The following is a 26,132-nucleotide window of genomic DNA, read 5'->3' as shown; positions in this document are numbered from 1 at the left end:
TGTGATACAATGTAATTTCATCCCCAAACTCACACAGGCTAGTATCTAAAAGCCTAAAAAAAGGCATGGGGAAAATCCAAGGGAAATCCACATGAATTCTCTGGCACTCACAGGACTTCCAAAACCAGGAGAGAGGCAACTTAACAAAAGACAACAATTCCATTTTATACATATTCAGGAAGATTTTTTTCACAGACTCTTTAATACCTCTGATATCTAAGCAGACAACCCCATTCAAAGAACTACAGTTTTAGTGTATTTAAAAAACTATTGATATATTTAGCAGCTTTACAGTGTGACATTCATAAACACAACAGAAGACAGGATGCAAGTAAGTTTTAAGCATACTTTATTCATTTCAAGCAGCTGCCACTTCCCACCATCCTCCACCTGAGTCACAATTTTACACAGGCTGTAGAAGATGGCTCTGTCTCCAGTAGTATCACAGACTGGTCTGCCTTCTCTGTACAGGTCAATAGACACAAAAAGGTTCTTCAGAGCTTTAATGCCACTTACCCTATGTATGGAGATAAAAGTATCATTAAAAAGGATTTAAAGGAATCATTGTATTCTATCAAAAAACTCTTAAACAGTTTTTAATTTTTAAATTACAGTTGCATACACCAAGGTAAGAAAAACACACTCTAACTGCATAGGACTGGTATCTTGTTTTTATCTGAATGTTGGGCAAACTTAGTACATTACACGTGAAGCTCCTCGCCACCACAAGGGAGAAGGCCACAGAAATTGGCACAGTAGATTTAGCCACACTTTCTATAGGTAGGATCTCAGGTGAAGATACAAATTACATCTTCGCATATAGGAGGAAAAGATAAATTACTCTCCCTTTTAGATCAGCTGAGAAATAGCTCAACAAGAAAACTCTGTTACACCACAGCTGTTCCGTTTGCACCACACAGCAACCACTGGAATTCAGCTGGCTGCAGCGGGATAAGCAGAGACCACAGGCTAGCAGGACAGGTATTGCCTAAAACTGGAGAGGTTCCTTAACAGTGTCACACAGTCCCCAAATTCCAGAGGCTTTTGAAGCCAGAACTAAAGATTTTCTCTTGCTGCCAACAAGAAGTGCCAATACTGGGCAGAGGACTGAAACGCCCTTATTTCCAATAAGCCCTGTCAGCTGGTCTCTGTATCAACAATGAAGTCTGACGGAATTAACATAAATAGTAAACCTGCTGAAGTTAAAGAAAAAAATGCATCATCTGCTTAAATATTTGCTAGTTAGAACACACATATTTTAACAACAGAATGGCAGATTTTTTTTCCTAAATTTCATAGGTTTTGTACTGATCATTCTATCATTTTAAGAAAAGTGCATTTAAACAGTAATGCTTATTTATTTACCTACATTTAGTCACAATAAAAACCCCTCTTCAACCAGAAACGAATGTAACAGAATCTAACACAGTAAGTATGTTTCAGGAATTATCAGTACTGCAGCAGTGTTAACCAATTCCAAATTGGAATGCTGGAAACCAAAAGATTAAGACAGAACTACACGAAGAGTATCACTCGTATCTTTTATAGGACAGAAACCTTTGTTCATGTCTTCTGGTAGCCATCATCTTCTTTTGAGCTGCACCTACAACACAAAGAACAAGTAAACGAGCAACTTTATGCTTCTTCAGAATAGCTTAAAACAGTTCTGTAGGCATTAAGGGGTATCTTTTCTACTGCTTTGGTTCTGTATCACCAACTCATTTCATTGTTTTATATTCCTATTTTAAGAATAAAGTACAAAGCAACAGAAAGAATAAGCTATTACTACATCTGTGTAAAATTGCCCTCTGAAGTGCTGCCTATGTTGTAAAAGCGCAACTTACTTTCTGTATTTAACTAGCAAGCAACTAGTATTGCATTAAACATGAAAGCTAATTATTTTTTATTATTATTTCCTGTATGAACAAGATACCTTAATACGTGGAAATAAGGAGGGATTACTTTTTCTTAAGAATCTGACAATATAAATTGAGAAGAGACAGGTTGCAGGTTCCAAATAGGCATAGAAAACCACCCATCTCCTGCTTGTTTTCGTAGTTAGTTCATTACATCTCCTCGGTGGGGTATTCCCCACCAGCAGAATGACTGCTTTGTGTCATTTTTCCATTCTTGAGTGCACTAAGAGTGCATGACTGTTGCCATTATGTACCTAGATGGATACAAAAACCCTTCAAGAGGTTCAAAGAGGTATTATAAAGTACGTGAAACCAGTGGGGTTTTCACAGCTTTTCAGAATATCTTAATAAAAATGAAAAGATGAACTTCTTAATATTGTCAGAGAGAATATTAAAACAGCAGTATGGACCTGAAAAGTTTGATTTGGGTTTCCTCACACTGTATAACCTACTCAAATGTTTCAAGCTGTTTTAACTTGTTGCTAAATGTTTATCTACACATGCTGTCAGAAATAACCTTGTTAGGAAGGTGAAGTTGGTGTCTCAGCAAATCAGACCCATGGAGTAGGCGTTGAGTGGCCTGTGACTCGCTTTCCTTTTTCTCTTTCAGCACCATCAAAAGGAAAAGTGAGAAAAACAGCACAAACATTAGTCAAAGCCTGAACTTCATCCCATGTCCTACAGGAATAATTTCATTACAATGAAAGCAGACAGACATTATCTGTAGGGGTTTTTTTTTGGCTTTGTTCTTTTGTTTAAGCAGTGATAATTATATAGCTAATTAAGACAGCCTATAGCTCTCTCCCAAAGATCATAACATTTAATAATCCCTTTAATTATATGATTAATAGGAAAGGCAGGGGTGGTTCTTATAAATTACCTGATTTACCATCACTGAAGACAGATTCTTTTAAAAATGGCTACAAATGCCTTGTTCACAAAAGACTTTATTATCTAATGATGCATACTGAAAACATACAGAAATCTGCATGGTCCACTTTACATGCAGCAGAACAATCTTCACTTTACAATAAGTAAGTGTCAACTGTTTTATGCAAGAGACAACACTTTAAAGTCACATTTCTTAAAGAAAAGCTTCATTTACAAAAGAAATAAAAGGTAAAGAAGCAATTACCGCTTTTAAAAAGCAGCTGCTTTGTTCAAGAGTGGAAGGTTTATGCCTGTATTGAAAGACAACATGATCACAAAAAATGAAAACAATGAACAAATGAAACACTTTTAGCATAAAGCAGTACACTTTCAAAATGACATACAAATAGTTAAAAATTTCATTATGTTGTCTATCTATGCTTTAGATATAAGGTCTTTCGAATGCAATTCCAACGTATGTAATTACTAAATGAAAACTCTTCTGTAAGTATTGGTTCTATGTCATAGTGAATTGTATTTAACAAAATGTATACAAAGTCTATAGCAAGTTGATTAAAAAAAATTAAAGTAATAAGAAACAGTACACTGAAGGCGCTCTATCCATCAAGTGCGCACTCTCAAAATTTTAAATGTGATGAACAGAACAGAAGTTGTAACTATGCCACGGTTGCAATGCCAGAAAATAAAACAAGATCACTTATCAAACATGCAGGGAATTCTGCCACAATGCTATTGTCTCTCATTTGTCAGTTGTTCCAGTAAAATAACAGCTTAAACACCGGTGATGTTGATGGGTTAGCTTACCTTCAGTGTACTGAAAGTTGTACACAACCTGCTTTAAAAGAGGAGACCATCCCTGCGGGCAGGCTCAAGAAGGAACAGACCCCCTTCGGCACTGACTACACCAAGGGCATGCTGCTGTGGCCTGCACACACACACCTAGGAAAATGTGAATATAAACAGCATTTATGCTGGCCATTTTTTAAAGACAAAAATGAAGCCAAGTCTGCTAAAAACAAATCAACCACCCAGTATTACTGCTCTTTTTTTTTCCTCTTTCTTTTTTTTATAACAGATGCTTTTTTCTTTTTATAATATATACGAACTGCAACCATATACATTAGCATTGTACTTCTGTGCAGTCTTGGCAATTAAAACAGTTCTACAGTGAAAATTTTCACATAAGACACAAAACAGAATTACTCTAACATTTCTAAAAGAAATATCAGCCTTGATGTTAATTCAAATGCATCATTTCTTCCTCAACTTTGCAGGGGAAATATTTATGTTTATATACATTAATAACTGCTGTGAAATTTCTTCAGTCTTTGTATCTTAATTACTCAAACCCTTTGAACTTCTTCATCTGGTTTAAATTTTTTCCTGGATGAAGGCGTGCTGCAGAGCCTGGTTGATGCTAATCCGTTTAGCTGGGTCTAACATTAGAATCTGGTCCAACAAGTCCTTTAGCTGGTGTACTTTTTTACGCTGGTCTTCAGGGAGTCGTTGGCACCCAATCAAGTCTGCTAACAGGTCCTTGGTTGGATTAATGGTGCTCATAACAGTAACTTTCTCCTACAAATACAAAAATGGCAACCTTGTAGAAGAGAAGTAACACACAAAACTCCTATCCCTTGTTACAGAGCTTCCGCACCAACTTTGCTGCAGGGTTCTCTCCTATCTGATCAGCAACGCCCTTCGTCATCCTAAATCCTCAGAGGGTAAGAGTGGAAACAAGGCCGTCAGGGGTAAGGCCAGGCTCCATCTTTTACCAACAGCAGGGGCACACATGAACCTAACATCCCACTTAACCAACAATATCAAAATGCCATGAGGAAATTCCCGCATCTGACCACTAATTCTGTAACTCTTGATAAATATATTGCATTAAAATGATACAGAAAGTAACAGTGACCTCCTACAACATAAGCACAGCATACTCGTGTTGGACATCCTTCTCTAAAATGAAGGCAGAATTTCTTTTATTAGTAATTTAAGGACAGATTATGCAGAAATACCCTGCATACCTACCACGACTAAACTTAGATTTCTCTTCAACGTGTTCCTAAATCATAGAAAAAAAACATTATAAAATGCCAGTTTCTAAGCATGTAACCTGTCCATACTGCTGCAAAAGCACATTCTAATAGTTTATAAAAATGTTATTTTTAATTAAGATATCAAAACACGTTTGAAAGACCACAACAATAGGAAAGCTTGGAAGAAAGTAATAGGTTAGTTGACACATTAAGGACTTACCCTTTCTGTCACTTTATCTACTTCTATATACATAAAGTTGAGATTTTGATCAAAGTGCTGATCTTTGAACACACCTTTTCGAATCATCTAGAAAACGAGGGAGAGGCAAGAGTTTCAGGCAAGTTCTCTGTGTCTTACAAATTCCATGATTAGCATCAATGTCTAACTTATTGCAACATGAATAATTTAATACTAATGAAAAATATATCAAAAAGACAGTAAGAAAAGTCTAGATTGAGTAAAAAAATACAGTTCAAACCAGTTGAAAAAGGACACAATATCTTCCAGTGACTTACGTATTATTTTTTTTTCAGGTCAGTGCTTAGAAGGTTTCTGCTTTCACTTTATACTTAGTCTATGAAAAAGAAGCTGTATACTTTCACTTCTTAAGATTTTAAATCAATATTAATTATACAGTCAGAGGGATGCCTGATATTTACTTGCTGTTAAGAGAAGATGTACATGATAAGAAATAGAATTCAGGAAGAAAAAAGAAAGTATGTTCTACTGTTCTTTACAGCAGTTTCAGCTATTAACTAAAAAAATCATATACTTATTTTTCTTACCTTGTTTGGCATCTTTCCTTTGAGATCCATGGCTAGTTTCAACATATGGTTATTGGTTTTGCCAGGAAAGAGTATTTTTCCTGTATAAAGTTCATATAATGTGCAGCCTACAGACCACATATCTATACCATAGTCATAGATTTTTCCTATAACTGAAACAGAGCAATTCCAGTTAATTCCATAAAGGCAGCCTAAAAACATATACCACCACAAAATCAGATACATGAAAAAATTCTGATTTGTAAACTATACTGGTGCTCCTCCTCTTAGGAATAAGCAGCCACCATAAAAGGAGGATGCAAACCTTTTAACTTTGACAGTATCCCTATTTTAGGAAGGGAGGTTTTTACCTAGCACACAAACAAATCAGCATGAATTAAGTTAGTAAAAAACAAGAAGTCAGAACAATACCTCTAAATTAAAACATAACTATAACCAATCAGAATGACTTCTCCCTGTCCTCACTGAGCTGACCACCAACATACATGAAGAGTCACACAAGCATGCTTTCAAAGTCTGAATTTTTGACTGCCATCATATTTCCAGAGTGATGTTTTGCTAAGACCAAACAGAGAGTAAATTCAAGTCAAGTTCTCATTTGCTAGTACTGGTACATCCTGCTACTGCTTATGGTATGTGTAGCCAATCCAAATGTACTTACTGATTTCTGGAGCCCGATAAAATCTACTAACTAGATATGGTGTGATGTCATTATCTGCAACATGTGAAGCTGATCCAAAATCACAAAGCTTTAATATCGTTTTAGACTCGTTCACCTGAAAGTTAAACATAAATATCCATTAGCACTATTTGTAGACAGAATTACCAATAGCACTGTGAAAGTAACACTACATTTAAGACAGAGATAAGAAGAACATTCAGGCTTTAAATTGGAAGTTCTTCGCATACTTCAATCCTCCTCTCTGTATTCTCAGGAAATTGTAAAACTTTCTGAAACTGAAAGTGACAGTTAATGTCTTCAGATCCTAGGAACTACAAATAAGGTCAGTTTCACACACTTTTCCTTTTCCAAAATATCCTTCCTGGACCTGGATTTCATTCCAGATACTGAAATACACTTTAGACCTCCAGCTCCAGTATCCAGACTACCACTCAAAACAGCGTATTATTCACATCTCTCATGCTTACATAGATTTTACTGCTGTTATTGCAAGAAGTGAACATCTTAAATGCAGTAAAAATCTGAGCTTTTCACAGGGATGACCACCAAGAAAACCAAAGGAAACATGTTTGATCTTGCTGATGTAGCTCTCACACTCTGCTAACCAGAATGTTTAATGGAAACAGAAAAGAGAAAAAAAGAAGCATTAAGGTCTTTTCCCCATTATCTCACGCACATAAACAAAAATCTCCATCCAGACTCAAACTACTTCGGTTTTTGAGAAAGCAAGAATAGCTTGCAACTACTGATGGAAAAAGTTCCATGATGTCCCCTAAGAAAGGATACTCTCTTACTTTGGAAGATCTGTTTTCGAAAAAAATAGAAGTGGATGCAGGTTTAAGAAAGAGTGTACTAAATAAAATACTTTGTTTCAATGCTGTGTTATATTTCTTACCTACTATTTACACCATGATAGCATTTTATATCAAAACATGAACCCTTAACATGTTCAGTTAGAGTAAATTTTGACTTCACCTAAATTAACAGAATTATATTCATTTCAAATACTTAATTTTACATGATAGACTGTGCAAAGTAAGTTTCGATTATCTGTTACTTACCAAAATATTATCTGGTTTAATATCTGCATGTAGGATATTGCATCTTTTAAGAAGCTTTAAAGCCAGGAACAACTGCTGGCTGTAGGAACGCACAGCTTTAATATGGAGTCCAACATCTTTCCCATACTTTTTCAACACCTCTCGTAAATTCATACTATTAAAAGAAAGAAAGGGAGAGAGAAAGAGTAGAAAAGAGCTTAACAAGGACAAATATAGTGGCTGCCTAAACTGTTAAGACAAACTTGAAGAAACCAGTTAGCTTTAGACATTTTTAGAAAAAAGCAACATTTAACACACATACCGTTCTGTTAGCTACAGCAATGAAACAAAAATGCTGGTCAATCAGATCTGTCTTGTACTGTATAATTACTTACTAGACTGGACTTACTTAGTTCGGAACACATTTTTAATCAAGATTAATTGGAGAGGATTTATTTGCACATGAACAGCATTTTCTTGACAACTATACCGCTTTTGTACTAGTTTTCTAAAGAAATAAATAAAAAAGGAAGTACACAAAAGATATAAGCAGATAAAAAGACTGCAATTTCAGGACAAAAACATCACTGGATATAAATAATGTACATGTGTGTTACAAAACGATAGCCCAGCACAAGAAAATAATCTGTTGTATGGCTTATTAATGAAAATATAACAGTAATTCCATAAAACTTGCTCTGCTTCAGCATGTAACTTATTTTCACCACAAATATGACAAAAATTAAAAAGTGACATACACAGAAAATTTAGGATATGAACAACTGATGTCTCTAAGCAGGAATGGGAACTAAGGCAATTAATATATCCAGATCTATCATAAACAGTGTCTACAATCAACCTGTCAAAAGAGACTAGCTAGTTAAAGGAAAAAGTGAGAGTCCAAAGCACTAACAATTTTCCTCCTTAGACTGTTGTTACATATGTACTCTTCATTTCCTGAACCTCTCTGGGAATGCATTCTTAATCCAAATCCATAAAATAAAGAGTTATGAAAACTCATAAAAATATTGTGACACATACACACACACAAAAATCATTAAGAGTAGTACCGGTGAGATGAATCATCTTTAATAATACATTATATTTTGTTTCAACTACTGTCCAGACAGAGTTCACAATGATGCTTTAAGTAAATCAGAAATAGTTCAGTAGTCTGTGGATTTGTGCCTCCAGATAATATTTTTTTTTTGGGGGGGAGGGGGAAGTTCCTTGCATTCTTGAATCTTGGCAATAGAACAAGGTATCAAAACAATAGCCAAGAACAGAAAGGTAAAGATCACTCAATAGTAGTCTAATTTTTACAGAGAACCCCAAACATTTGCCATCTTACCTCAGTGGCTCAAATACCAGACAGAGATGTTGTTTGTGGTAGAAATGCCTGAACAATCGTAGACAATGAAACTTGTCATCAGGATCTGCATCATTGAGCTTCTTCAAAAATTCCAGTTCTTTTAGGCCAGTTTTTTGCCTGAAAACAAAGGAATATTATTAGAAAACAAAACCAGTGAGATATTTTAATACTTTTTTTTAAATCTAGCCATTCACTTGCATGGTTATAAATATCAGGAAATGAGAAATGTCTTTATCATTACTTAACGTACCACTGCTTTTTAAAAAAAAAAATGTCACAACAGTGACTTGCTGCCAGCGTCTACACATTGGGTATCTTCACTGTGCCTTTGTAACCTACTTATCGCTTCCTCCTCCCTCCTGGTTGCATGTAAAGCTAAAATTAGATTTCCTCCTGTAAAAAACACTGTAGTTTCAAACAGCACTCACTTGAGAAGTTGACTTTTTTAAAAAAAGTACTCAACCACGTATATTATTAAAAAAAGTTTTAAGTTAAACTGACTACAGAGTCAAGCACACACCCAAACTAATTAGCTATACAACATACCAAACTGAAATACTTTATCACCCCCCGTCTTTTATTTTTAAAAAAAAAACACCTTTCTAGATACCTATTCATGTAACTCAAAATAACCCAGTTATACACACAGCAAGACAACTTTTAAATCTTCCAAGGTAAAAAAAAATGCATGGAAAAGATTTTCATTTAAGTTGTCTTTAACAGAAGAGGACATAATACATGACTGTAGAAATACTGCAGCAGATACTGAAAACGAGTATTAGACAAGTCCTCATGTAACGTAGTTTAATAGACCATACCTGCTAATGTTCACTCATTCTGAAAGACCTCAATTTTTTTTTTTTTTATTTCAACAGGGAGATTCCCATCCCTTTTTATCTATCTTATATACATGCAAACATATAAAGAATACACCAAAATCTTTAATGTACAGAGGTCTTTTTCTAGGTTGCAGATGATCAATTAGGATCCAGCCCATAGCCTGCCAAATCAATTTGGTCCATCAAACCAAAATTTTTCACAGTCCACAACTCCCATCTCAAAAGTTCTAGGGCTGAACAGGCCTCAATGTAACTATAACCTCATTTCTTGCTACCACTGTCCCCTGCAGTTTTGCAAATGCGAAAGTGCCTGATGAAAATGCAAGTACCCTTCTCCTGTGATAGGTGTAAAGAAGTGTGGATACATTGTCCTCAAGCGCTTCCCATTATCTGGCTCATATTAGCAGAAAAGGCAGGAATCACAGCTGTAATCTGTTACTTCACTTGAAACAAAGGGAGACTCAAATCACATCATGAAAAATTTCCAACCATTATATATGCTTTATTATTAAACAAAAACATTACTTACATAAGTTCATTGTTCCTGATGATTTTAACCGCTACTTCTTGGTTTGCTCTTGCCATGTCCCTGGCTCGCACTACGTTACTGAAGACTCCCTGACCAGTGTAACCATACACATTGTAACGTTTATCTAGAACTTCACCTATATTAACACCTGAAGGATAAAATCAAGCAATTTAAAGAGTTATGAGTGACATAATGAAACTCTTCATGAAAAATAAACCATCCTGTAAAATTCAGAAAAACAGGATGAATGCTATAATCACTTAATTTCCTAGCATACAATGTTTTGTATCACCTAGCTTTGTGGAAATTATGGGGAACTGTGATTCTCTAAGTCTGGAGTCTTTTCATAACTGAGGTTAAAACCTGCATGCTCACATCATTCATTACATTACACACTCAGTGAGGGCACTGTGGTACATTTACATTAAAATAACGTTTCAGTACTTTTTACGCCAGGATCTTTTCCATTCAGCACCCTCATTCTAGCTGTCCTTGCAAATCAACAAATACAACTTACGGTAATAGCCTTCTGCATCAGTCCAGTTATCCCTGAGATTGGGGTTTTCTTTGAAGTCTTTTCCAAACCCAGCAGCCCTTAGACGAGCACTCTGAAATAAAAAGAAAAGTAACAGCTTTGCTTGTGTGCTCTGTTCTTCCTTGATGTTTACTTACCAAAAGCCCTTTTCTCCTATTGAAACACTGTTCCTCTCCACAGTACACACACACTTATCTTGTAGCAGAGAGAAACTACTGAACACAAAATTCTATTTACATACCAGTATCTAAAGACTGATACAAGGGAAGAGGATGGGAACAACCAACAGAACTATTATTAAACATAAATGGGCAAAGTTTCAATTAATACTCACAAGAAATTTATACAAGTCATGTTAGAATGCACATTTTGGACCATCTGAATAAGACTTTTCCTTACAGTATGTTTATAGTACAGTCTAGCAATTCACAGGGAATATGTAACTGTTTAAGCCTTGAACTTCTGTTCATTCAAAGCCATTTCACAGATTTCATACTATTATACTGATGCTCATAAAATTACTACAATTGCTGTTGACATCTCTTAACAGATTTGGCAATATATTATCACAAATTCAAATCTATGATTAGTAAAGAATATCTTCAATTGAAAAAATTTCTGGAAGGGGGAACTGCTCACTTACAAGCCATTTAAATCCCTACTTGTAACTTCCAAATTTTTTAAAGCACACTCCCACACACTATCCTTCAAGTATTTCTCTTTTTCTAGGTCAAAGGTGTTTTGATTTTTTTTATTTTATTATTATTACCAGCATTACTAGAGTGACACCATGGCAGTCTTTCATCACCAATGCTTCTGTCGTAACTAATAGATTATATCTGCCATAAACCAAAATTAACTGGATAATTTCTAGGTTAAGAACAAAGTTGTTGTCTTGATTTATTTCTCAGTGTTGTGCATCAGCAACAATGAGGTAGATTTACAGAGAATAGCAAATACAGTCTCAAAACTAGTCACTGAACTGCCAAGATTTGCAGGCCACTTAAGCACATTTAGAGAAAAACTGCTGCAATAGAGCAAAAGTAGAAATGGGAAATGTATCTCTTAAAAACAAAAAACAACATCAACAAAAAAAACCACACAAAAAAACCCCACCAACCCAAACTACCACAATACTCCAACACAGCATCATTAGCAAATTAAAATATCTTACACAGACACTTGTTAATTAACCATACATGAATCTCTGAAAAAAGCACATATTTAGAACAGTGCAGCATGGTAACATTAACATAAAGCGTAACTTGTTTACAAGTTTGTTACTGTGTGCCATTATAGGTCCTATTCAAACAACAGGTGAATTCCCTAATTGCTTCCTCTGGTAAAACTCCCACTAATTTCAGCAAGTCTTCTTTCACTGAAATATTAAATAAGGACTACTTTGTCTGCCTTGGCTGATCAAAAGATTCAGAACATACTACCCACTCAGTTACACGTGCATTTACAAATCAAAAGGTCCCACAAACCTCAGTGCCAGTAACTCTCTTTAAAAAAATCAAGCAAAAAAAAAAAAAATCACGCATTTCATCTCAAAGAATTACCTACATCAAAGTATGCAGCGAACATATCATCTGATTCTGTGAACATATCAGGAGCTAGCAGTTTCTTCTGAGCTGAACCTTAAAATGAAATTTAGATTACTAAACATGAAAAAGATGACAAACTAACAACTTCGTTACCAGTAAAATTCGTGACTTGGTATCTTTACAATATAATCTAAGATCAGCACATTGGCAAACAGGTAGCTCTACTAATGTTTCTAGCAAATAACATTTTACATTCTAGAAATACAAAACTCAGATTGGATAAGTTCTTCAAAGCACTCAAAAATTTACACCTCCATGAAAAATTAAGTATATTAGCTTTCAAATAATTCACACAGCAGTAAGCAAAAAGTACATACTTACATGATCCCTACAGATAATGACTATAAATTTACATATAAAAATAAATATAAAATGACTGTGTGTATATATAAAAAAAACCCACCAGACATATTTTCAATATACAAGTTCAGGCTTTTCTGCTAATCACAGGTATTTTACTAAAAGACAAAGTTGTAAAGCCCAGAAGCTGTTTCTTTTGAAAATGTTTTCTTCAACCTTGTCAAAAAGGACCTCGTGTGTAGCTTTTAGTCAAAGACAATGTTAACTATGTTTAAGAGAAACATTTTTAATGTGGGCAAGATTATCCCTTTCTCACCTTTTAATCATCTTTAAAGTCCCAAAGACATTTTACTTGGTTGATAAGATAAAAGCAAAGAACATAAATTAAGTACACGTTAGTGAAAGCAAGTAAACTTCAAACTATGTCATAATACACATTATAGTAACATCCCCTCATGACCACGGTAAATCACAGACACTCCCTTTAGGGCATTAAGCAATGGAGAAGAAAAAAAAAAAGGTTAACCTCAGACGCTTGAGGTCTCATGATGCACACAGCCAAACGCTTTAACACAAAATAACTAGAATGAAATCTTCTGCCAGCATGAAAAACTCTCATCCATCACGCTGTCATCATCGTTTCAAGGTATAGACCTGTCTGTCACCTGACACTATGAGGAGACAGAGTACACCACTGTTTCGAGATACAGACCCTTCCAGCAACTTCCTCAACTTTTCTTTTTAGTTCCAGCTACTCACACTTGTACTGGGCTACGAGTTATTAAGTAGTTCCTTAGCAAATTACTATCCTGCATCTATGTGAGGTCAGGATATAAAATGGTGTTTACAAAGAAAGATGATCCACTGCGTCCATCTGTTGTTATAGCCAACTGCAACCCAGAATCCTACCAATATATGAAAAAATCCCAGATTTGAGTGTAACTGATCTGTGTTTAAAAACAAACCTTTTTCATAGCTCAAAAATGTCTGTGTAGTTAACAGTTATATTTTCATATACTTTAGCAGACAAAATTAGAAAGCAGTACATGCCTCTGACAGAAAAAAGGAAAACAATATTGTCTGTTACACATACAAAGACTTAGTCTAAACTTGTGGTATGCAAATAAAGGAAAAGTGCCTAAGAGTTGTTTCCACCTACATTGCAGGAGAACAATCTGAAAACATACTGCTCAAGGGAACACCAGGACAAACTACAGAGCAGTAGTCTGAACACCAGTCCCAAAGAGATGCAGCTTTATTACTTCAAAGAGAAGCATCCGCTAGAACACAGCATATTTAGCCCCCGAGGGTACATCTAGTGCATAACACAAAACACAAGCTAACTGTCCAACCATTTCCTGAGGGGCTGGGCAGGTTTCACAGCCCTTGTTAAACAGTGTGCTGTTGCAATCAAACTGCAAAGAGAAACTGAAGGAGTTAAAACTAGCTCAAGTATGTCCACATAGCAACAAGTCACACCTTTTGACTACTTGGGAGATATACAGTAATCCACTTTCAAAAGACACAAAAATAAAAAAAAAAAAAAGGGCAGATTTTCGGTATTACAGCGCGCACTGAGAGATGCTCTATGTTCCTTTTGCCGCAGCAGGTACAAGGTAGGTTTTATACCACGACGTATTTCTTTTCAGTATTGTTGTACAGTAGATTATGTGCAGCAAGGAAAAGGAGGAAAGAGCCACTTCTTCAGCAAAAGGTTATGCTGCCAAAATGGCCTTACAAGCAATGACACCCAAAAGCCTTAATCATTCTAAATGGCTACAGACCCACCTATATTCTTCTAACAGTGTCTCTGATGAAAAATAAAGGAACTAAAGGTGCGTGGTTTCCAATTCACCCCAAAATAAAGACTAGAACTACATTAGGTTTCTAAGAAAACAACATGCGTAAGCAAAAAGAAAAATTTGGAAGTTAAAAAGGGTGATTCTTAACTACAAAGACAGACATCATTATTTGCTCTTCCAAATTTATAGCATGAATTGCGTTAAGAGTTATTAGAAATACAGAGAACATGTATTCCTTAACAAGCAAGCTTTATTTTAATGTTGTAAGTACCATAATATTCATGGAAACATTCTCAAATTCTGTCCAAAAAGTCAATCTACTGCCAAGTCTAGAAGTATATAAGGAAACTAAGCAAAACATCTCTTTTGAACTGCTCTGCTTAAGAGTTGAGCTTTCATAAATTGTACCATACAGTGAGATATCAGATTCTTACCGTTGTTCTGTTCAACTGTCATGAGGTTGTGCTTGGCTTTTACCGATGCCTCAAATGTGTCCACGTTTTCCCGTTCGTACTCCTTAACATCAGCAGCTACTCTTTCTAGGATGTCGTCTGGTGAATTTGAGCGACTACGTGTACTACTTTGAGGACTGCTTGGTTCAGATGGTACAGATATATTACTGTCTTCTGTCTGGCCTTTGTATTTCTAAAAAGAAATTTAATTATTAATCTCACCATCACAGCTTATCACAATTTAAACTCACTCTTTCAATGGTTTGTGCTAAACCTTAACCTTTGCTTTCATAATCACCTGGCAACAGATTATTTGCAGAATGGGATACCAGTTTTGAAAACTCATTTTGCTACAGCACACCACAGCCCAGACCATAAAAGATGACTGAAAGATTCATATGTCCCTTTTAGGCTTTTACATTTCTGTAAAAAGGTATTTTTATTGAAGATCAACTAGTCCGTTGTGCGTGACAAAATGTCAGTACTAGCAGGTTTACTACCAAACCATTCTGGCACACAAGTAGTGAAATAAAGTCTTTAAGGAAAAATTAATGAACTTACATGCTAGAATATTTTCCATTTTTATTAGTGTTATGGTACAGAAAAGTACTTTTTAGATTCAGATTTTTTATTTGAATTGAAAATCCTGTTTATTCATTCATTCTTATTGAAAATATTCAGATTCATTTAAAAAGTTCAAGACAACACCTTTACGAACTATTTTTTTTTAACTCAAGTAGTATGAAATTATACAAATGTCACTTCCTCTCCCAAAAGTTAAAAACCAAACTGACTAAATGCTGATACTACTCAGTTATTAAGGTTGAACTATTCAATAATACAACAAGAGGTTTCCCATTTGGGGAATGAAGCTCTGGAATTTGCTTCCTGCAGGGACCAACACCAGGTGTAACCGGCCTTTAAAAATAATTTACTTTATATGGCTTTGCTCAGTCATAGTTCTGAAGGATTTTACAAGGGGGTCTGCATAAAAGTCAAACAATGAAGACTCTTTTTAGTGCTGTTTAAAATAAACAGCACATTATAACTAAATGTTCTTATAACTAAATATGCTACAGCATTTTGCTTACTATGTTCTGTGTGACAAATTTGAACTTTAAAAAAAGATACCCCACTTGTGCTGTAGAATTACATCACCTTTGGCCACAGCTCCCTTTCAGGGGTCTCAGTCACATATTACCTGTCACTACTGTTACCCTCTTACTAGGAATAATTTGTTCATGGGAACTCACACGTGGGAACTGAATACATTCTCTACTTTCATGAAGCGGGAACCTCTGCCAGTGGCTTTATGAAGTTTTGGGAATGGACAAGGACAACTTCTGCTTGAAAGAAACTGACCAGTTAGGTTAATTGATATGTAACTTAATGCTATATTGACATTACATCATCAATGATACAGCTATGAAGAAAACCTACAGATTAAGATAATTGAAGAACATTTTTAATATGTCAGGACTGACAGAGAATGTAACTGTAGCACAAAAATGACTCACAGCAGAGTTGCCTCAGTCTTAAAAGCAACACTGTTGCAACGTAAGTTTAAAGCTTAACTGAGACTAACATTTCCAATAAAGCATTTGTAAAAAAAATATAGTAATTACTATTGTAATGTAGTAATAGGCTAAGAGCCTTCCTTTATCACATTTTACACTAAAAAGATAAAATTAGTTTCTGTAACCCACAAAATAACTGTGTACCTGAACAATTGCTTGCCGCTGTAATCTTCTTTGTCTTATCTCTGCTTCTTCATCCTCTTCTTCCAAATCAAAGTCTTCAAGACTACAAAAACATCATTACTTTTTATATAACATCATAAACATAATCTTATCTATTGAATTTTACCAAATGCAGTTCTTTGGTGCAGGTGCACACAATATATTAAACAATAGCTGTTCAACTCAGAAAACAAAGGTGTATTAAATCCCAGTGTACATATTTACATCTCCTTACAGAGAAAATTTATCTTTTGGTGTCTCATCGGGACTTTGAGTATTTTATTTTTAACTGCAAATAATTAATGGTAACTGCTTTTAAATAGAAAACAGCAACAAGAAAAAAAACTTGTTCATTTTCATTTCAGCATCATTCTTCCTTCATAATTTGATTAAGAATGCATACTTTTGTGCAGTTGGATTAAGTATATATTTAGCAAATATAAGAACAATTTGCAGATAGCAATTAATCCTTTTAGCTGTTACAGTCTTTCCTCAAGCAATAATCTTGAGGAAGCAGACCAAATATTTTCACAAGATACTGATCAATTTGAATTTAGAAACCAAACATCGTATCATCCCCTCAGGTCTGCCTACTAGCCAACAGATCTTGATATTTCTTATACACTCCAAAGTCTTCCAGATCATCCCAACAGTAATTTAACAAGATCATTAGTACTAAAACATGATTAAGGTTTTAGGTGACAACCCAAAAACTACACCATGAAGATAAGTAAATGTCAGTTTATTCTCCATATAAGTGGATCTGTATTTTTAGACAATCAGCGCAAGTTAGAAATTAATTCTTACTTTTCATCTGATGAAGACTCCTGTTCAGCTTTCATACCCTCAGAAAGACTACCTTTAAATTTGTCTTCTTTAACTTTGCTTCTGCTTCTACGTCTATGGCCACCACGTGACCTGGACCTTCTTCGAAGGCGAGATCTACTTCTTCGGCCTCTATCCCTGGTAATGATAAGAGGAGTTTGGGTTTTTGGTTTGTTTTTTTGAAGGAAAGGAGGAAAACCTACTCACAAAATATAAAGGTTCATAATAACTCTAAGTAATAAAACCAACAAATTCATGGAGGACAAAATGAATTTAACTATGCTAGTATATATAAATGTGGATCAAAAAAAGCATTGTCTTTTTACATATAAGATAACATTATTTATTCTTTTAGTAATACTTTACAAAATACATTAAAAAATGCAGTGTGTCTTTACCTCCTCCGAGGAGACCTACTCCGCCTTCTTGGAGATCGGCTACGTCGAAGTGGTGAACGAGACCTCCTTCTAATGGGGGACCGAGACCTTCTTCTGGATGGAGACCATCTACTGGGTGGGCTAACATCTTTCGATCTTTCACGTCTAGACAAAATATCATCTCTGGTCCGCGTTCTTAAAATAGAGGAAGAGAATGGTAGTAAAACCAGGAGCAAGCTGAAAACAAAAATCACAATTCCTTCTGAAAGCTCACTATAAAATCTTACTGCAGGTGAGTGACCACCAGATGGGCTTTTGAGGGAGGGATGGATAAGTATGCTGCAGAGCTGGTTGCCCTTCTCGTGTGTGTCTGCCCACCCTGGGAAATACATGCCCGTACATAGTCTAGTTCAGATTAACTCTGGAAACAGAACTTGTTAATTACTACCACAAGCTCAGCGAGGTTTTAAAACAAAGCTTGTGTTTAAGTCTTAGACACAAAACCAGACCACTATTTATGTATCTGAAACAGTTATTTAAACAATAAATAAAACCCAAAAATTAATTCTTGAGAATTTTCTCAGCAACTTTACAACACAGTACTGAAATTTAGGGCCACACTACTCCACAGCAATGACTTTAATGTCTATTTCAGTTTAGGCACTAGAACTGGAGAGCTTCAACATTTCACACATTCTAATACAACGGCTGAAAACTAAAATTCTTAATTAACATGTAAACTAATCCTCCTCAAATTAAAAAATAATTCAAGTTTGACACTATATACTATTCAAAATTTGTTCATTCTTGCCCATACACATTCACAATTATTCAAGAAAAAAAAAATCCTTGATGTAGCAACTACATTAAAAAGCTTAATTGTACTCCAGAACAGCAAGACTTCAATCAAAAATTGGAAAGGACAGAAGTTAAAAAAAACTTAATTATTCTAATGAGGCTGCAACAGAAATTCTTGGAAAATAGTCCATACCATTGTTCAAAGAAAATGTTGCTACTCTATTTCTCCCCCCCGCCTTTTTTTTTTTTTTTTAAATCAAATTGGGACACATTATTTCAGGTATTATCTCTCATCAATGAACAAAATCTCTTGGGTCTGAAAGATTAATTCCCTCCATTCTGTAATTTTTTTTGTTTGTTTTGAGACTGTTACATCACCTTCAGTTACTCCAGCTATGTATAATGACCAGACATACAGAACTGATCCAAAATAGTCAACAGTGGGACAGAAAGAAAATTTATGCACATGCAGAAGAACTGGCAGTTTCTACAAGAAAGTACTGTAGACTCAAATGCTGGAGCAGGCTCATCCCTTTAACCCACTTAATTTATGTTATGTTCTTGTGAACAATATTATAAAAAAAGTCACAGGATGAACTGACAGTTGCAGGTTTCCTGGCTAACAAAATGATTGTGCTGCCAAAACCCAATCAAAGTAATTGTAAAAAAGTTAAATCAGTCCAGGGATCACAGGTATGAGATAACAAGTAGAAGCTGATTAAGAATTCGTGGTAATGTCATACAATGAGTAACTTCAGTCAAAGACCTGAGAAGTATCTTACATGACTGAACACTGGCAACAGACATGAAAAATAGAAGTACCAGGAATTTTTGGTTAAAACTGTTCATTAAAGCTCCCAAAATTCTCTGGCAGCCTGCGTAATTACAGGTAGTTAAAAATTCAACATAGTTAGAGTTAGTTCAGGATGTCCCACAAAGAAAGATCATTCCTGCCCATTTGCAAACACTTCCAGCAGAAAATATTTCTTAGTAGTCCCCAACTCACATGCTGCTCACCATGGTGTTACAGAAGTATAAATCTGACAGCAAAATCCTCACACATGCATCACTTGAAATAGTGTCTAAACAACCAATTCAAACTGGCTGCAATGCAAGCTGCCATGAGAAATGAAAACCGAAAGATGCAAAACTCTACGGAAGAAAAGTCAAATACTACTAAGTCAAAGGAACTTAGCGGTTGTGCTGATACATTCCTGATTCACTAGAAAGCAGTCAGATAAACTGCTAGCATTTACAATACTTGCTTAATCTGGTTATCAGCACTGGGGCCACCCTCCAAAGTACCTGCAGTATTGCTAAGCAGTAGTACAGACAAATAAGCTGATAATGCGCCTGTAGAAGATACCACATGCTTGAAACCAGAGTAACCTTCAGTAAAGCAAGCAGAAAGACTTTCACATTTATTAGGCACTTATTTATTGAGCTAGATCTTTGTGGTTCCAACACACAGTTTTAAATTCATACTACTTTATTCTTAATTGTCAGAGTGGGTGAAGCTAAACCCCACATTAAAATGTTTTAAATTATTCATTATCCAAAAGTAATACTGAACTCTTCTGCCTGTTGAACTTCTTACATTTAATGAATCAACTTCCAAAAATATATACACTTTTATTGTTCTCTGCTTGGGAACTTACTGTCAGGTCTTATCAGCTTCAGAGAAGGAGATACTAATAAATATTGTCTCATGGTTTATATTAAATTTCAAGGTCACTACTTACACAGGCTAAATTGTCTTTTTAAAAAATGCCAAGACTAAAAATACATTAAAAAGATTTCAGTCTCTCTAAGTGTATGCAAAATATGGTAACGAACTACAACAGATCAATAAGAGAGCAACATTATCATACCTTTAGCAAATAAAAAATACAAAATATTTTTAAGAAAAAAATGACTGTGAGAAGGACATCTTGATATAAAAGATTTGCTTGCTTTCACACATGTGGACTCTACCATTAGGGGTTTTTTTTGAGGGGCAAAAGGGGTTAATTACCCACTTCTGGCCAACACTGATATTTGAGACTGGAGGTAACTCTCACTCCACAGAAATTCCTGAAAGCAACAGAACTATTAACTAAGAAAACAAAATAGAAGCCAAATTCTGAATCCAATCGAGTAACAAAAAGGAGAATCTGAGCTACAAAACATGTTCCCAGTAACGGTATGAGCAACAAATAACTCAGCACTTTAACAACCAAAGTCAAATTTGCACATCTGACAGCTGGGGGGAGTATTTTTAAAAAACTGAACACTTACAAAGTAAGCTTGTAATATAATGCACAATCCAATTACTTTTCTTAATAGCTATTTTCAGAATAAAACCAAGAAATAAACACCGAACTAGAAGATAGTTCATCCTGTAATGCATTTTTGCGAAGGTTCATGAAGTCTTTAAGTTACCTGGGAGAAGACAGACGCCTCCTTTCTGATTCTCTTCTTTTCCTTTCTGCCGATCTACTCCTCACTCTTCTAACCGGAGACCGGGTTCGAGAGGGAGATTTACTCTGTTTAGATCTACGATCATTAAAAAGAGGGGATCTGCTTCTTCTTGACTTTTCACGTGGTTTGGGAGATAAGCTTCTTCCTTTTGGGCTACGGCCAGGTCGTCTAGGGGACCTGTTTTCTTTCCCTGAAGAAGCATCTTTAGAAGGAGATTTAATTGGCTTTTTTTCTTTGTCAGTCTCTGATCTCCTAGGTTTTCTATCTTTGGACCGTGATCTTCTATCTTTGGATTTGCTCCTTAGTTCTGCTGGAGATTTAGATTTTCTGCCACGATCTCTGCTTTTGTTTTCATTTACAACTGGAGACTTTCTGCGATCTCTGGATTTACTTTTATCATCAGCCTTATTTCTATCCTCTGGGGGAGATTTAGACTTTCTGTTTTTCTCCTGAGATCGCCTTTTAAGCATTGGAGACCTAGATTTCCTTGTCTGATCTTGAGACTTGCTCCTTTTATATGGGCTTTTGGATTTCCTCCTCTCTTTTGACTTGCTTCTAGTTGTCTTCTCTTTGATTCCATCAACTCCTACCTTGCCCTTCTTTTTGTCAGATCTATGCCTAGTCCTTTCTTTTGATTCACTCTTACTTCCTTTCTTGGAACTAGTTTTATTGTCCACAGGTTCTAATTTCCCCTTAGTGTTTGACTTAGCTGTAGGCCTCGTTCCATTTCGTGCTTTTTCATTAATCTCCCCCTCTTCTTCAGATCCTGACTCATAACCTTGTAATATTAATCCCATCCCAGACTGGACTTTTCCTTCCATTAATTCATTTTCAAGTTCAGCTTTCAATAACGCTCTTTGTTTCTCCAAGTCTTCCAGAGGAGCTAAAAAATCAATTTTAGTTCTTTTAGCTGGTCCATCTTCCTTGTCAGAGGTATCAGCTACCTCTTTCCGTTTATGTTTCTTATGTTTGTGTCTGTGTTTATGTTTTTTGTCCTTATCCTCTTCTGAAGAATGTTTATGTTTCTTGTGTTTACTTCGGTGTTTGTGTTTCTTTTTTTTGTGTCGGCTGTGCTTGTTCTGAGGTTGGTCTGCCTCTGATACTTCCCCATTTTCTTCATTTACACTTCTCTCAGATGCATCAGCATCCTCAACCCTGCTAAAAATAAAAACTACAGATCAGTACTATCAACTCACTGCAGTCCTTAATCTTGGGTTAAGTTGACAGTCTTTTTTATGATAGAAACTAGCTGGCATTTAATTACCTACCTCTGGGAGAATTAAAAACGTACAACTAATGTAACTAAGTTATAACAGCAGATACAGTTCCTCGTGAACAGACAGCTATGACAGCAAAAAGAAATACTACAGAAGGAAGACATAGCAAATGCACTAAAAAACAAAACGTGGGTGAAATCAATGCTTATGCTTTTAGGTTTAATACTGACAATATCTGTTAATAGTACACAACAGTGCTGCATATTCATGCATCCTGTCAGTCCATCATCTATCTTATTTGCTGCTCTGCTCTGATGCTTAATCCAAGCTATGTCTTTTAAAAGTTTGAAACAGTCCTGCAAGATGTCACACAGTATCGACTGATTCTCTTAACTGCTATTTCCTTCTGTAAGTATACACACTTGTTAGAAAAATCAAGAACTGTTCTTATTATGCATTTATATTATTTATGTAATACAGGGAACACTATTGAGGAACAGGATAAATTAAGGAAGTCTAATATCAGAAAAGCTTTCTGATAGTATACAACAGACTATCAGCTTCCCAAGGAACAAGCTGTAATCTTTAGACCTGTAAAATGGCATTGGCCAAAAAAGCAGTAAGTCTACAGCAGGTTATGAAAATAATAACACATAGCGTTTCTTAAAAAAAAAAAAATCATTCAAATTAGCTAGTCACAGCAACAAGCAATTGAAACAGTGTACTTCATAACCTCAAAAATTATAAAACTCAGTCCTGACATTATGCATTCACTTATATCATCTTCCTTAGATGCTAAAACTGGCTTACCAATAGCTTTTTACAGTGTTTAGCAAATACCTCCTGATCTCCTTCAGAACATCAATTAACTGTCTGTGGTAAGACAGATACTTGCCTTTTGAAATCTGTTGCCAAATACAGGTACCAGAGTTCACCTTTCTACAAATGCACCCCATCTAAGCTACAGAATTCAGAATTCACTAGCTTCCAATAACTTAAATATAGCTCTTTCTGTATCCCAAGCCTCATTCATTGAAATTCCCTAAACGTGATGGACAGGAGTGGTGGGAGGATGTACACAGAAATGTAGAGTTATCTTCTGAAATCTACTAGTTTCCTATGACAGATGTTTCTGAAGAATGTGATCAATGATCCAATAGAATAAATATATCAGCGGTATTCTAAGCCAAGCCTAAAGGACAGCACTTCACTATAAATTCGATGAGTGTCTTCCTAATTAAAGATAGGATCTTCAAAGAGCGCACAGTTACTGATTCTCTCCTGCTTGAGTTAATGCAAATTCTAATACTAGTAAATAATCCAGACTTTTCTGCAACACACACTAAAATTATTTGCTAAAACCATTAACGCTTTATTGCTCTAAAATGAGAAACTCCCTTAAGGAACAGACTGAGTTCAAAATACACAATATTCAGAGACTTAAGTTAAGAGTGCTGTATGCTCTTTCCTCTATATCTTTCTTACTACTTCTGCTTACTCAAAGCATACAGAAAGATGTTTTTCTTAACTGCTTCTTCCTGACACCCCACACCATTATGACAACACAATATCAGAAAGAGGCCAAACTGCCTCTTGAGTTTGCTCAATGCTGCAGTTGGCACAAAAGACATGAAAAAGTAGGAAAAAAGTATTATAAGTAAAACTTTTTCAACTTGGATTTGCAATCCAGAGCAAGTAAGTCAGTGGTATAAGTTAGCTAAAGGGCAGAGAAATGTCACAAGGAGAACTTTAAGGGAACTATGCATCTTTCAAGATTTCTTTTAATTGGATACAGGATGGTGCATATAAGGCCCTGATAACACATTAACAGCACTTCATAACATCATAAAAATATTATGGAACAACAAAAATCACATCCATTCAAGCTGCTCCAGATTAAGTTTTCCTTCTCTTAACAGCAGAAAGTGACGCTCAGATCTATAAGGAAATTATTTTGTTATCATATGTATTTTATTGTTATGTAATAACTTCACCTTACATTCCGTAAAAGCAGGCTGGTAGCGGAGGTGCCAGACAAGATACAGCACCACAGCAGCATCTCAGGCCGCTACAGACTGCTAATATGAGTGCCAGCTTTCTTTGCATTTGTACCTCAACTATAAAATCACTATTAATTTCGTTAATACGCATTAAATATTTCAGAGTTTATTCATGTACAGAAATGCTTATTTCAAGTAATTCCATCAAAACGTGGATAAACTTATACTTCATCTAAATGTTTCAGAGATGTAATTACACAAAAGAGAAACCTTTTAAGATGATTTTTAGAAGGTGATGAGGCAGATAGGTAATGGCCTGTTTAGGTCCTAATGGCTTTAACTAGGGAGGAATTGTGACGCTATCTTGTCACTTTTTCTTATTTCTCAATTCAAGAAGAACGATAGGAAGTTCATGAAGACTTGCAGAGATTTCACCCATCTTTTCCTACATTCAGGCTTCCTACCGCCAGTTTTTACCGTATTACTCTCAGTTATGTTTCTCTATACAATACTAAATACTCTTCACGTGCTCACGTGTTTTGCACGTTTCACATGTACACCCACTGCTTTTCCTCTCCTGTTTTCTACTCCCAGGATTAACAAAAAACCCCACAACTCAAACCGCCACTTTTAAAGGGAGAAAAAAAATATAGAAAGCCGTTTATACAGCTAAAACGTTTGTATAGTGAAGAGCAGCAATAAAGTAAGCATTAGGTAGTCAACTCCGGGCAAAAGTACCATAGAAGAAAGTATTGGCGAGCTCGCCAGCGTCGACAAACCTACATCTCACGACGCTAACCGGGGTGCAGGAAAGTACACCCCCAGAGCCCCGGTCCGGCGGGGAGGCGGCAGCTCGATCTTCGCTTCCCAACGGGAGCCGGGAGTTGCCAGTCACTTCGAGGGCTGGAAGGAGGGGCTGGCGGCAACAAATCGCTTTTTGCTTCTACCGGCACAAGCACTTTTCATAACGCGAGAGCGCCCGGGACTCGAGGGGGAGGTGGGCTCGCCGCAGGGCGGGCAGCGGAGGGGCAGCCCCGAGGCACCCGCTGGCCCAGTTCCCCCCGGGCCCCGCTCGGACAGAGAGCCGCGGCCCTCGGCGGGGGGGTGCGTGAGGGGGGTGTGTGTATCCCGGGCAGCGCCGGCCCGGCTTCACCTCAGGGATGCCGGAGCTCTGCGCGCCGCCGGGCACCCGCGCGGCCCGGGAAGGCAGCGGCCTCGCAACCACGCGGAGGAAGAGGATTCCTCCCCCTTCCCCCCCCCCCCCGGCCTCCCCGCCACAAACCCGCGTCCCCGGGGAGGGGCAGGAGGTGCCGGAGCGGGGAGGGCAGCACCGGAGCTCCCCCCACCCCGAGGCGGGAAGGCGCACGCGGAACTGAGGACACGCGCCCGCAGGTCCCGGCTCCGCTTCCCCTCCCCCCACCCTCAGCGGGCCGGATCGCGCGCGCTCGGATCGCGGCCTCCTGCGCGCGTTCTCTCCCCCGCCCCCCCCCCCCCCCCAGCACCTTCCCGGTCTCCAGCCGGCGGGAGGCGGTTCCCGCGCCCCGGCCCCACTGGGCCGCCTCACAGCGGGGCTACCGGCGAGCGGCTCCTATAGCAACCCCTCTCCTCCGGAGCGGCCACCGGCCACCTTCCCCCATCTGCCTTCTCCTCCTCCTCCTCCTTCCTCGCCACCTCCACCCGGGCCGCTTCTCGTCCTTCCCGCCTCCTCTCGCCCGCGCTTCCCCTCTGCCTCCCTCCTCCCCGAGGCGCCATCGCGAGGAGCCTCCCAGCCGGTCTCTTACTCGGGCGCTCGCAGCTCGGGCTCCGCCGCGGCGGCCATTTTGAACTTCCAAACTCCTTCGCTGCCGCTGGGGAGACGCGGGGCCGCGGCGCACGCGCACGGAGGCACCGCGGGGAGGGGGGGGGGGGAGGGGGGAGAGCGGGTTG

The 26,132-nt window shown here is 37.2% G+C and overlaps 1 protein-coding gene across 6 annotated transcripts; it reads right to left on the bottom strand.

Annotated features, from left to right (window-relative positions):
• Nucleotides 1–332: 332 nt before the first annotated feature.
• On the bottom strand, nt 333–26,105 carry PRP4K (pre-mRNA processing factor kinase PRP4K). 6 transcript variants are annotated; one of them, XM_075744958.1, is made up of 20 exons: nt 25,988–26,105; nt 20,951–22,144; nt 17,753–17,926; nt 17,337–17,492; nt 16,512–16,593; nt 14,773–14,983; nt 12,196–12,269; nt 10,612–10,702; nt 10,095–10,242; nt 8,706–8,843; nt 7,376–7,529; nt 6,294–6,408; nt 5,633–5,784; nt 5,067–5,153; nt 4,105–4,382; nt 3,612–3,746; nt 3,052–3,097; nt 2,434–2,519; nt 1,558–1,603; nt 333–517 (listed from the first exon to the last, which is right to left on the bottom strand). In XM_075744958.1, the coding sequence occupies exons 1-15, from the start codon at nt 26,023–26,025 to the stop codon at nt 4,179–4,181; spliced, it is 3,018 nt and encodes a 1,005-aa protein (XP_075601073.1). In that variant the 5' UTR covers nt 26,026–26,105; the 3' UTR covers nt 333–517; nt 1,558–1,603; nt 2,434–2,519; nt 3,052–3,097; nt 3,612–3,746; nt 4,105–4,178. The 6 variants fall into 6 exon arrangements, with proteins under 6 accessions (XP_075601073.1, XP_075601071.1, XP_075601070.1 ...); XM_075744956.1 differs by having other exon boundaries at nt 3,612–4,382; XM_075744955.1 differs by having other exon boundaries at nt 3,052–4,382.
• Nucleotides 26,106–26,132: the final 27 nt, after the last annotated feature.

This window comes from Balearica regulorum, chromosome 2 (genome assembly GCF_011004875.1).
Source record: "Balearica regulorum gibbericeps isolate bBalReg1 chromosome 2, bBalReg1.pri, whole genome shotgun sequence".
Classification (NCBI taxonomy): Eukaryota; Metazoa; Chordata; class Aves; order Gruiformes; family Gruidae; genus Balearica; species Balearica regulorum.
Note: the sequence above shows the minus strand (reverse complement) of the source record. Positions and strands in the feature narration are given on the sequence as shown.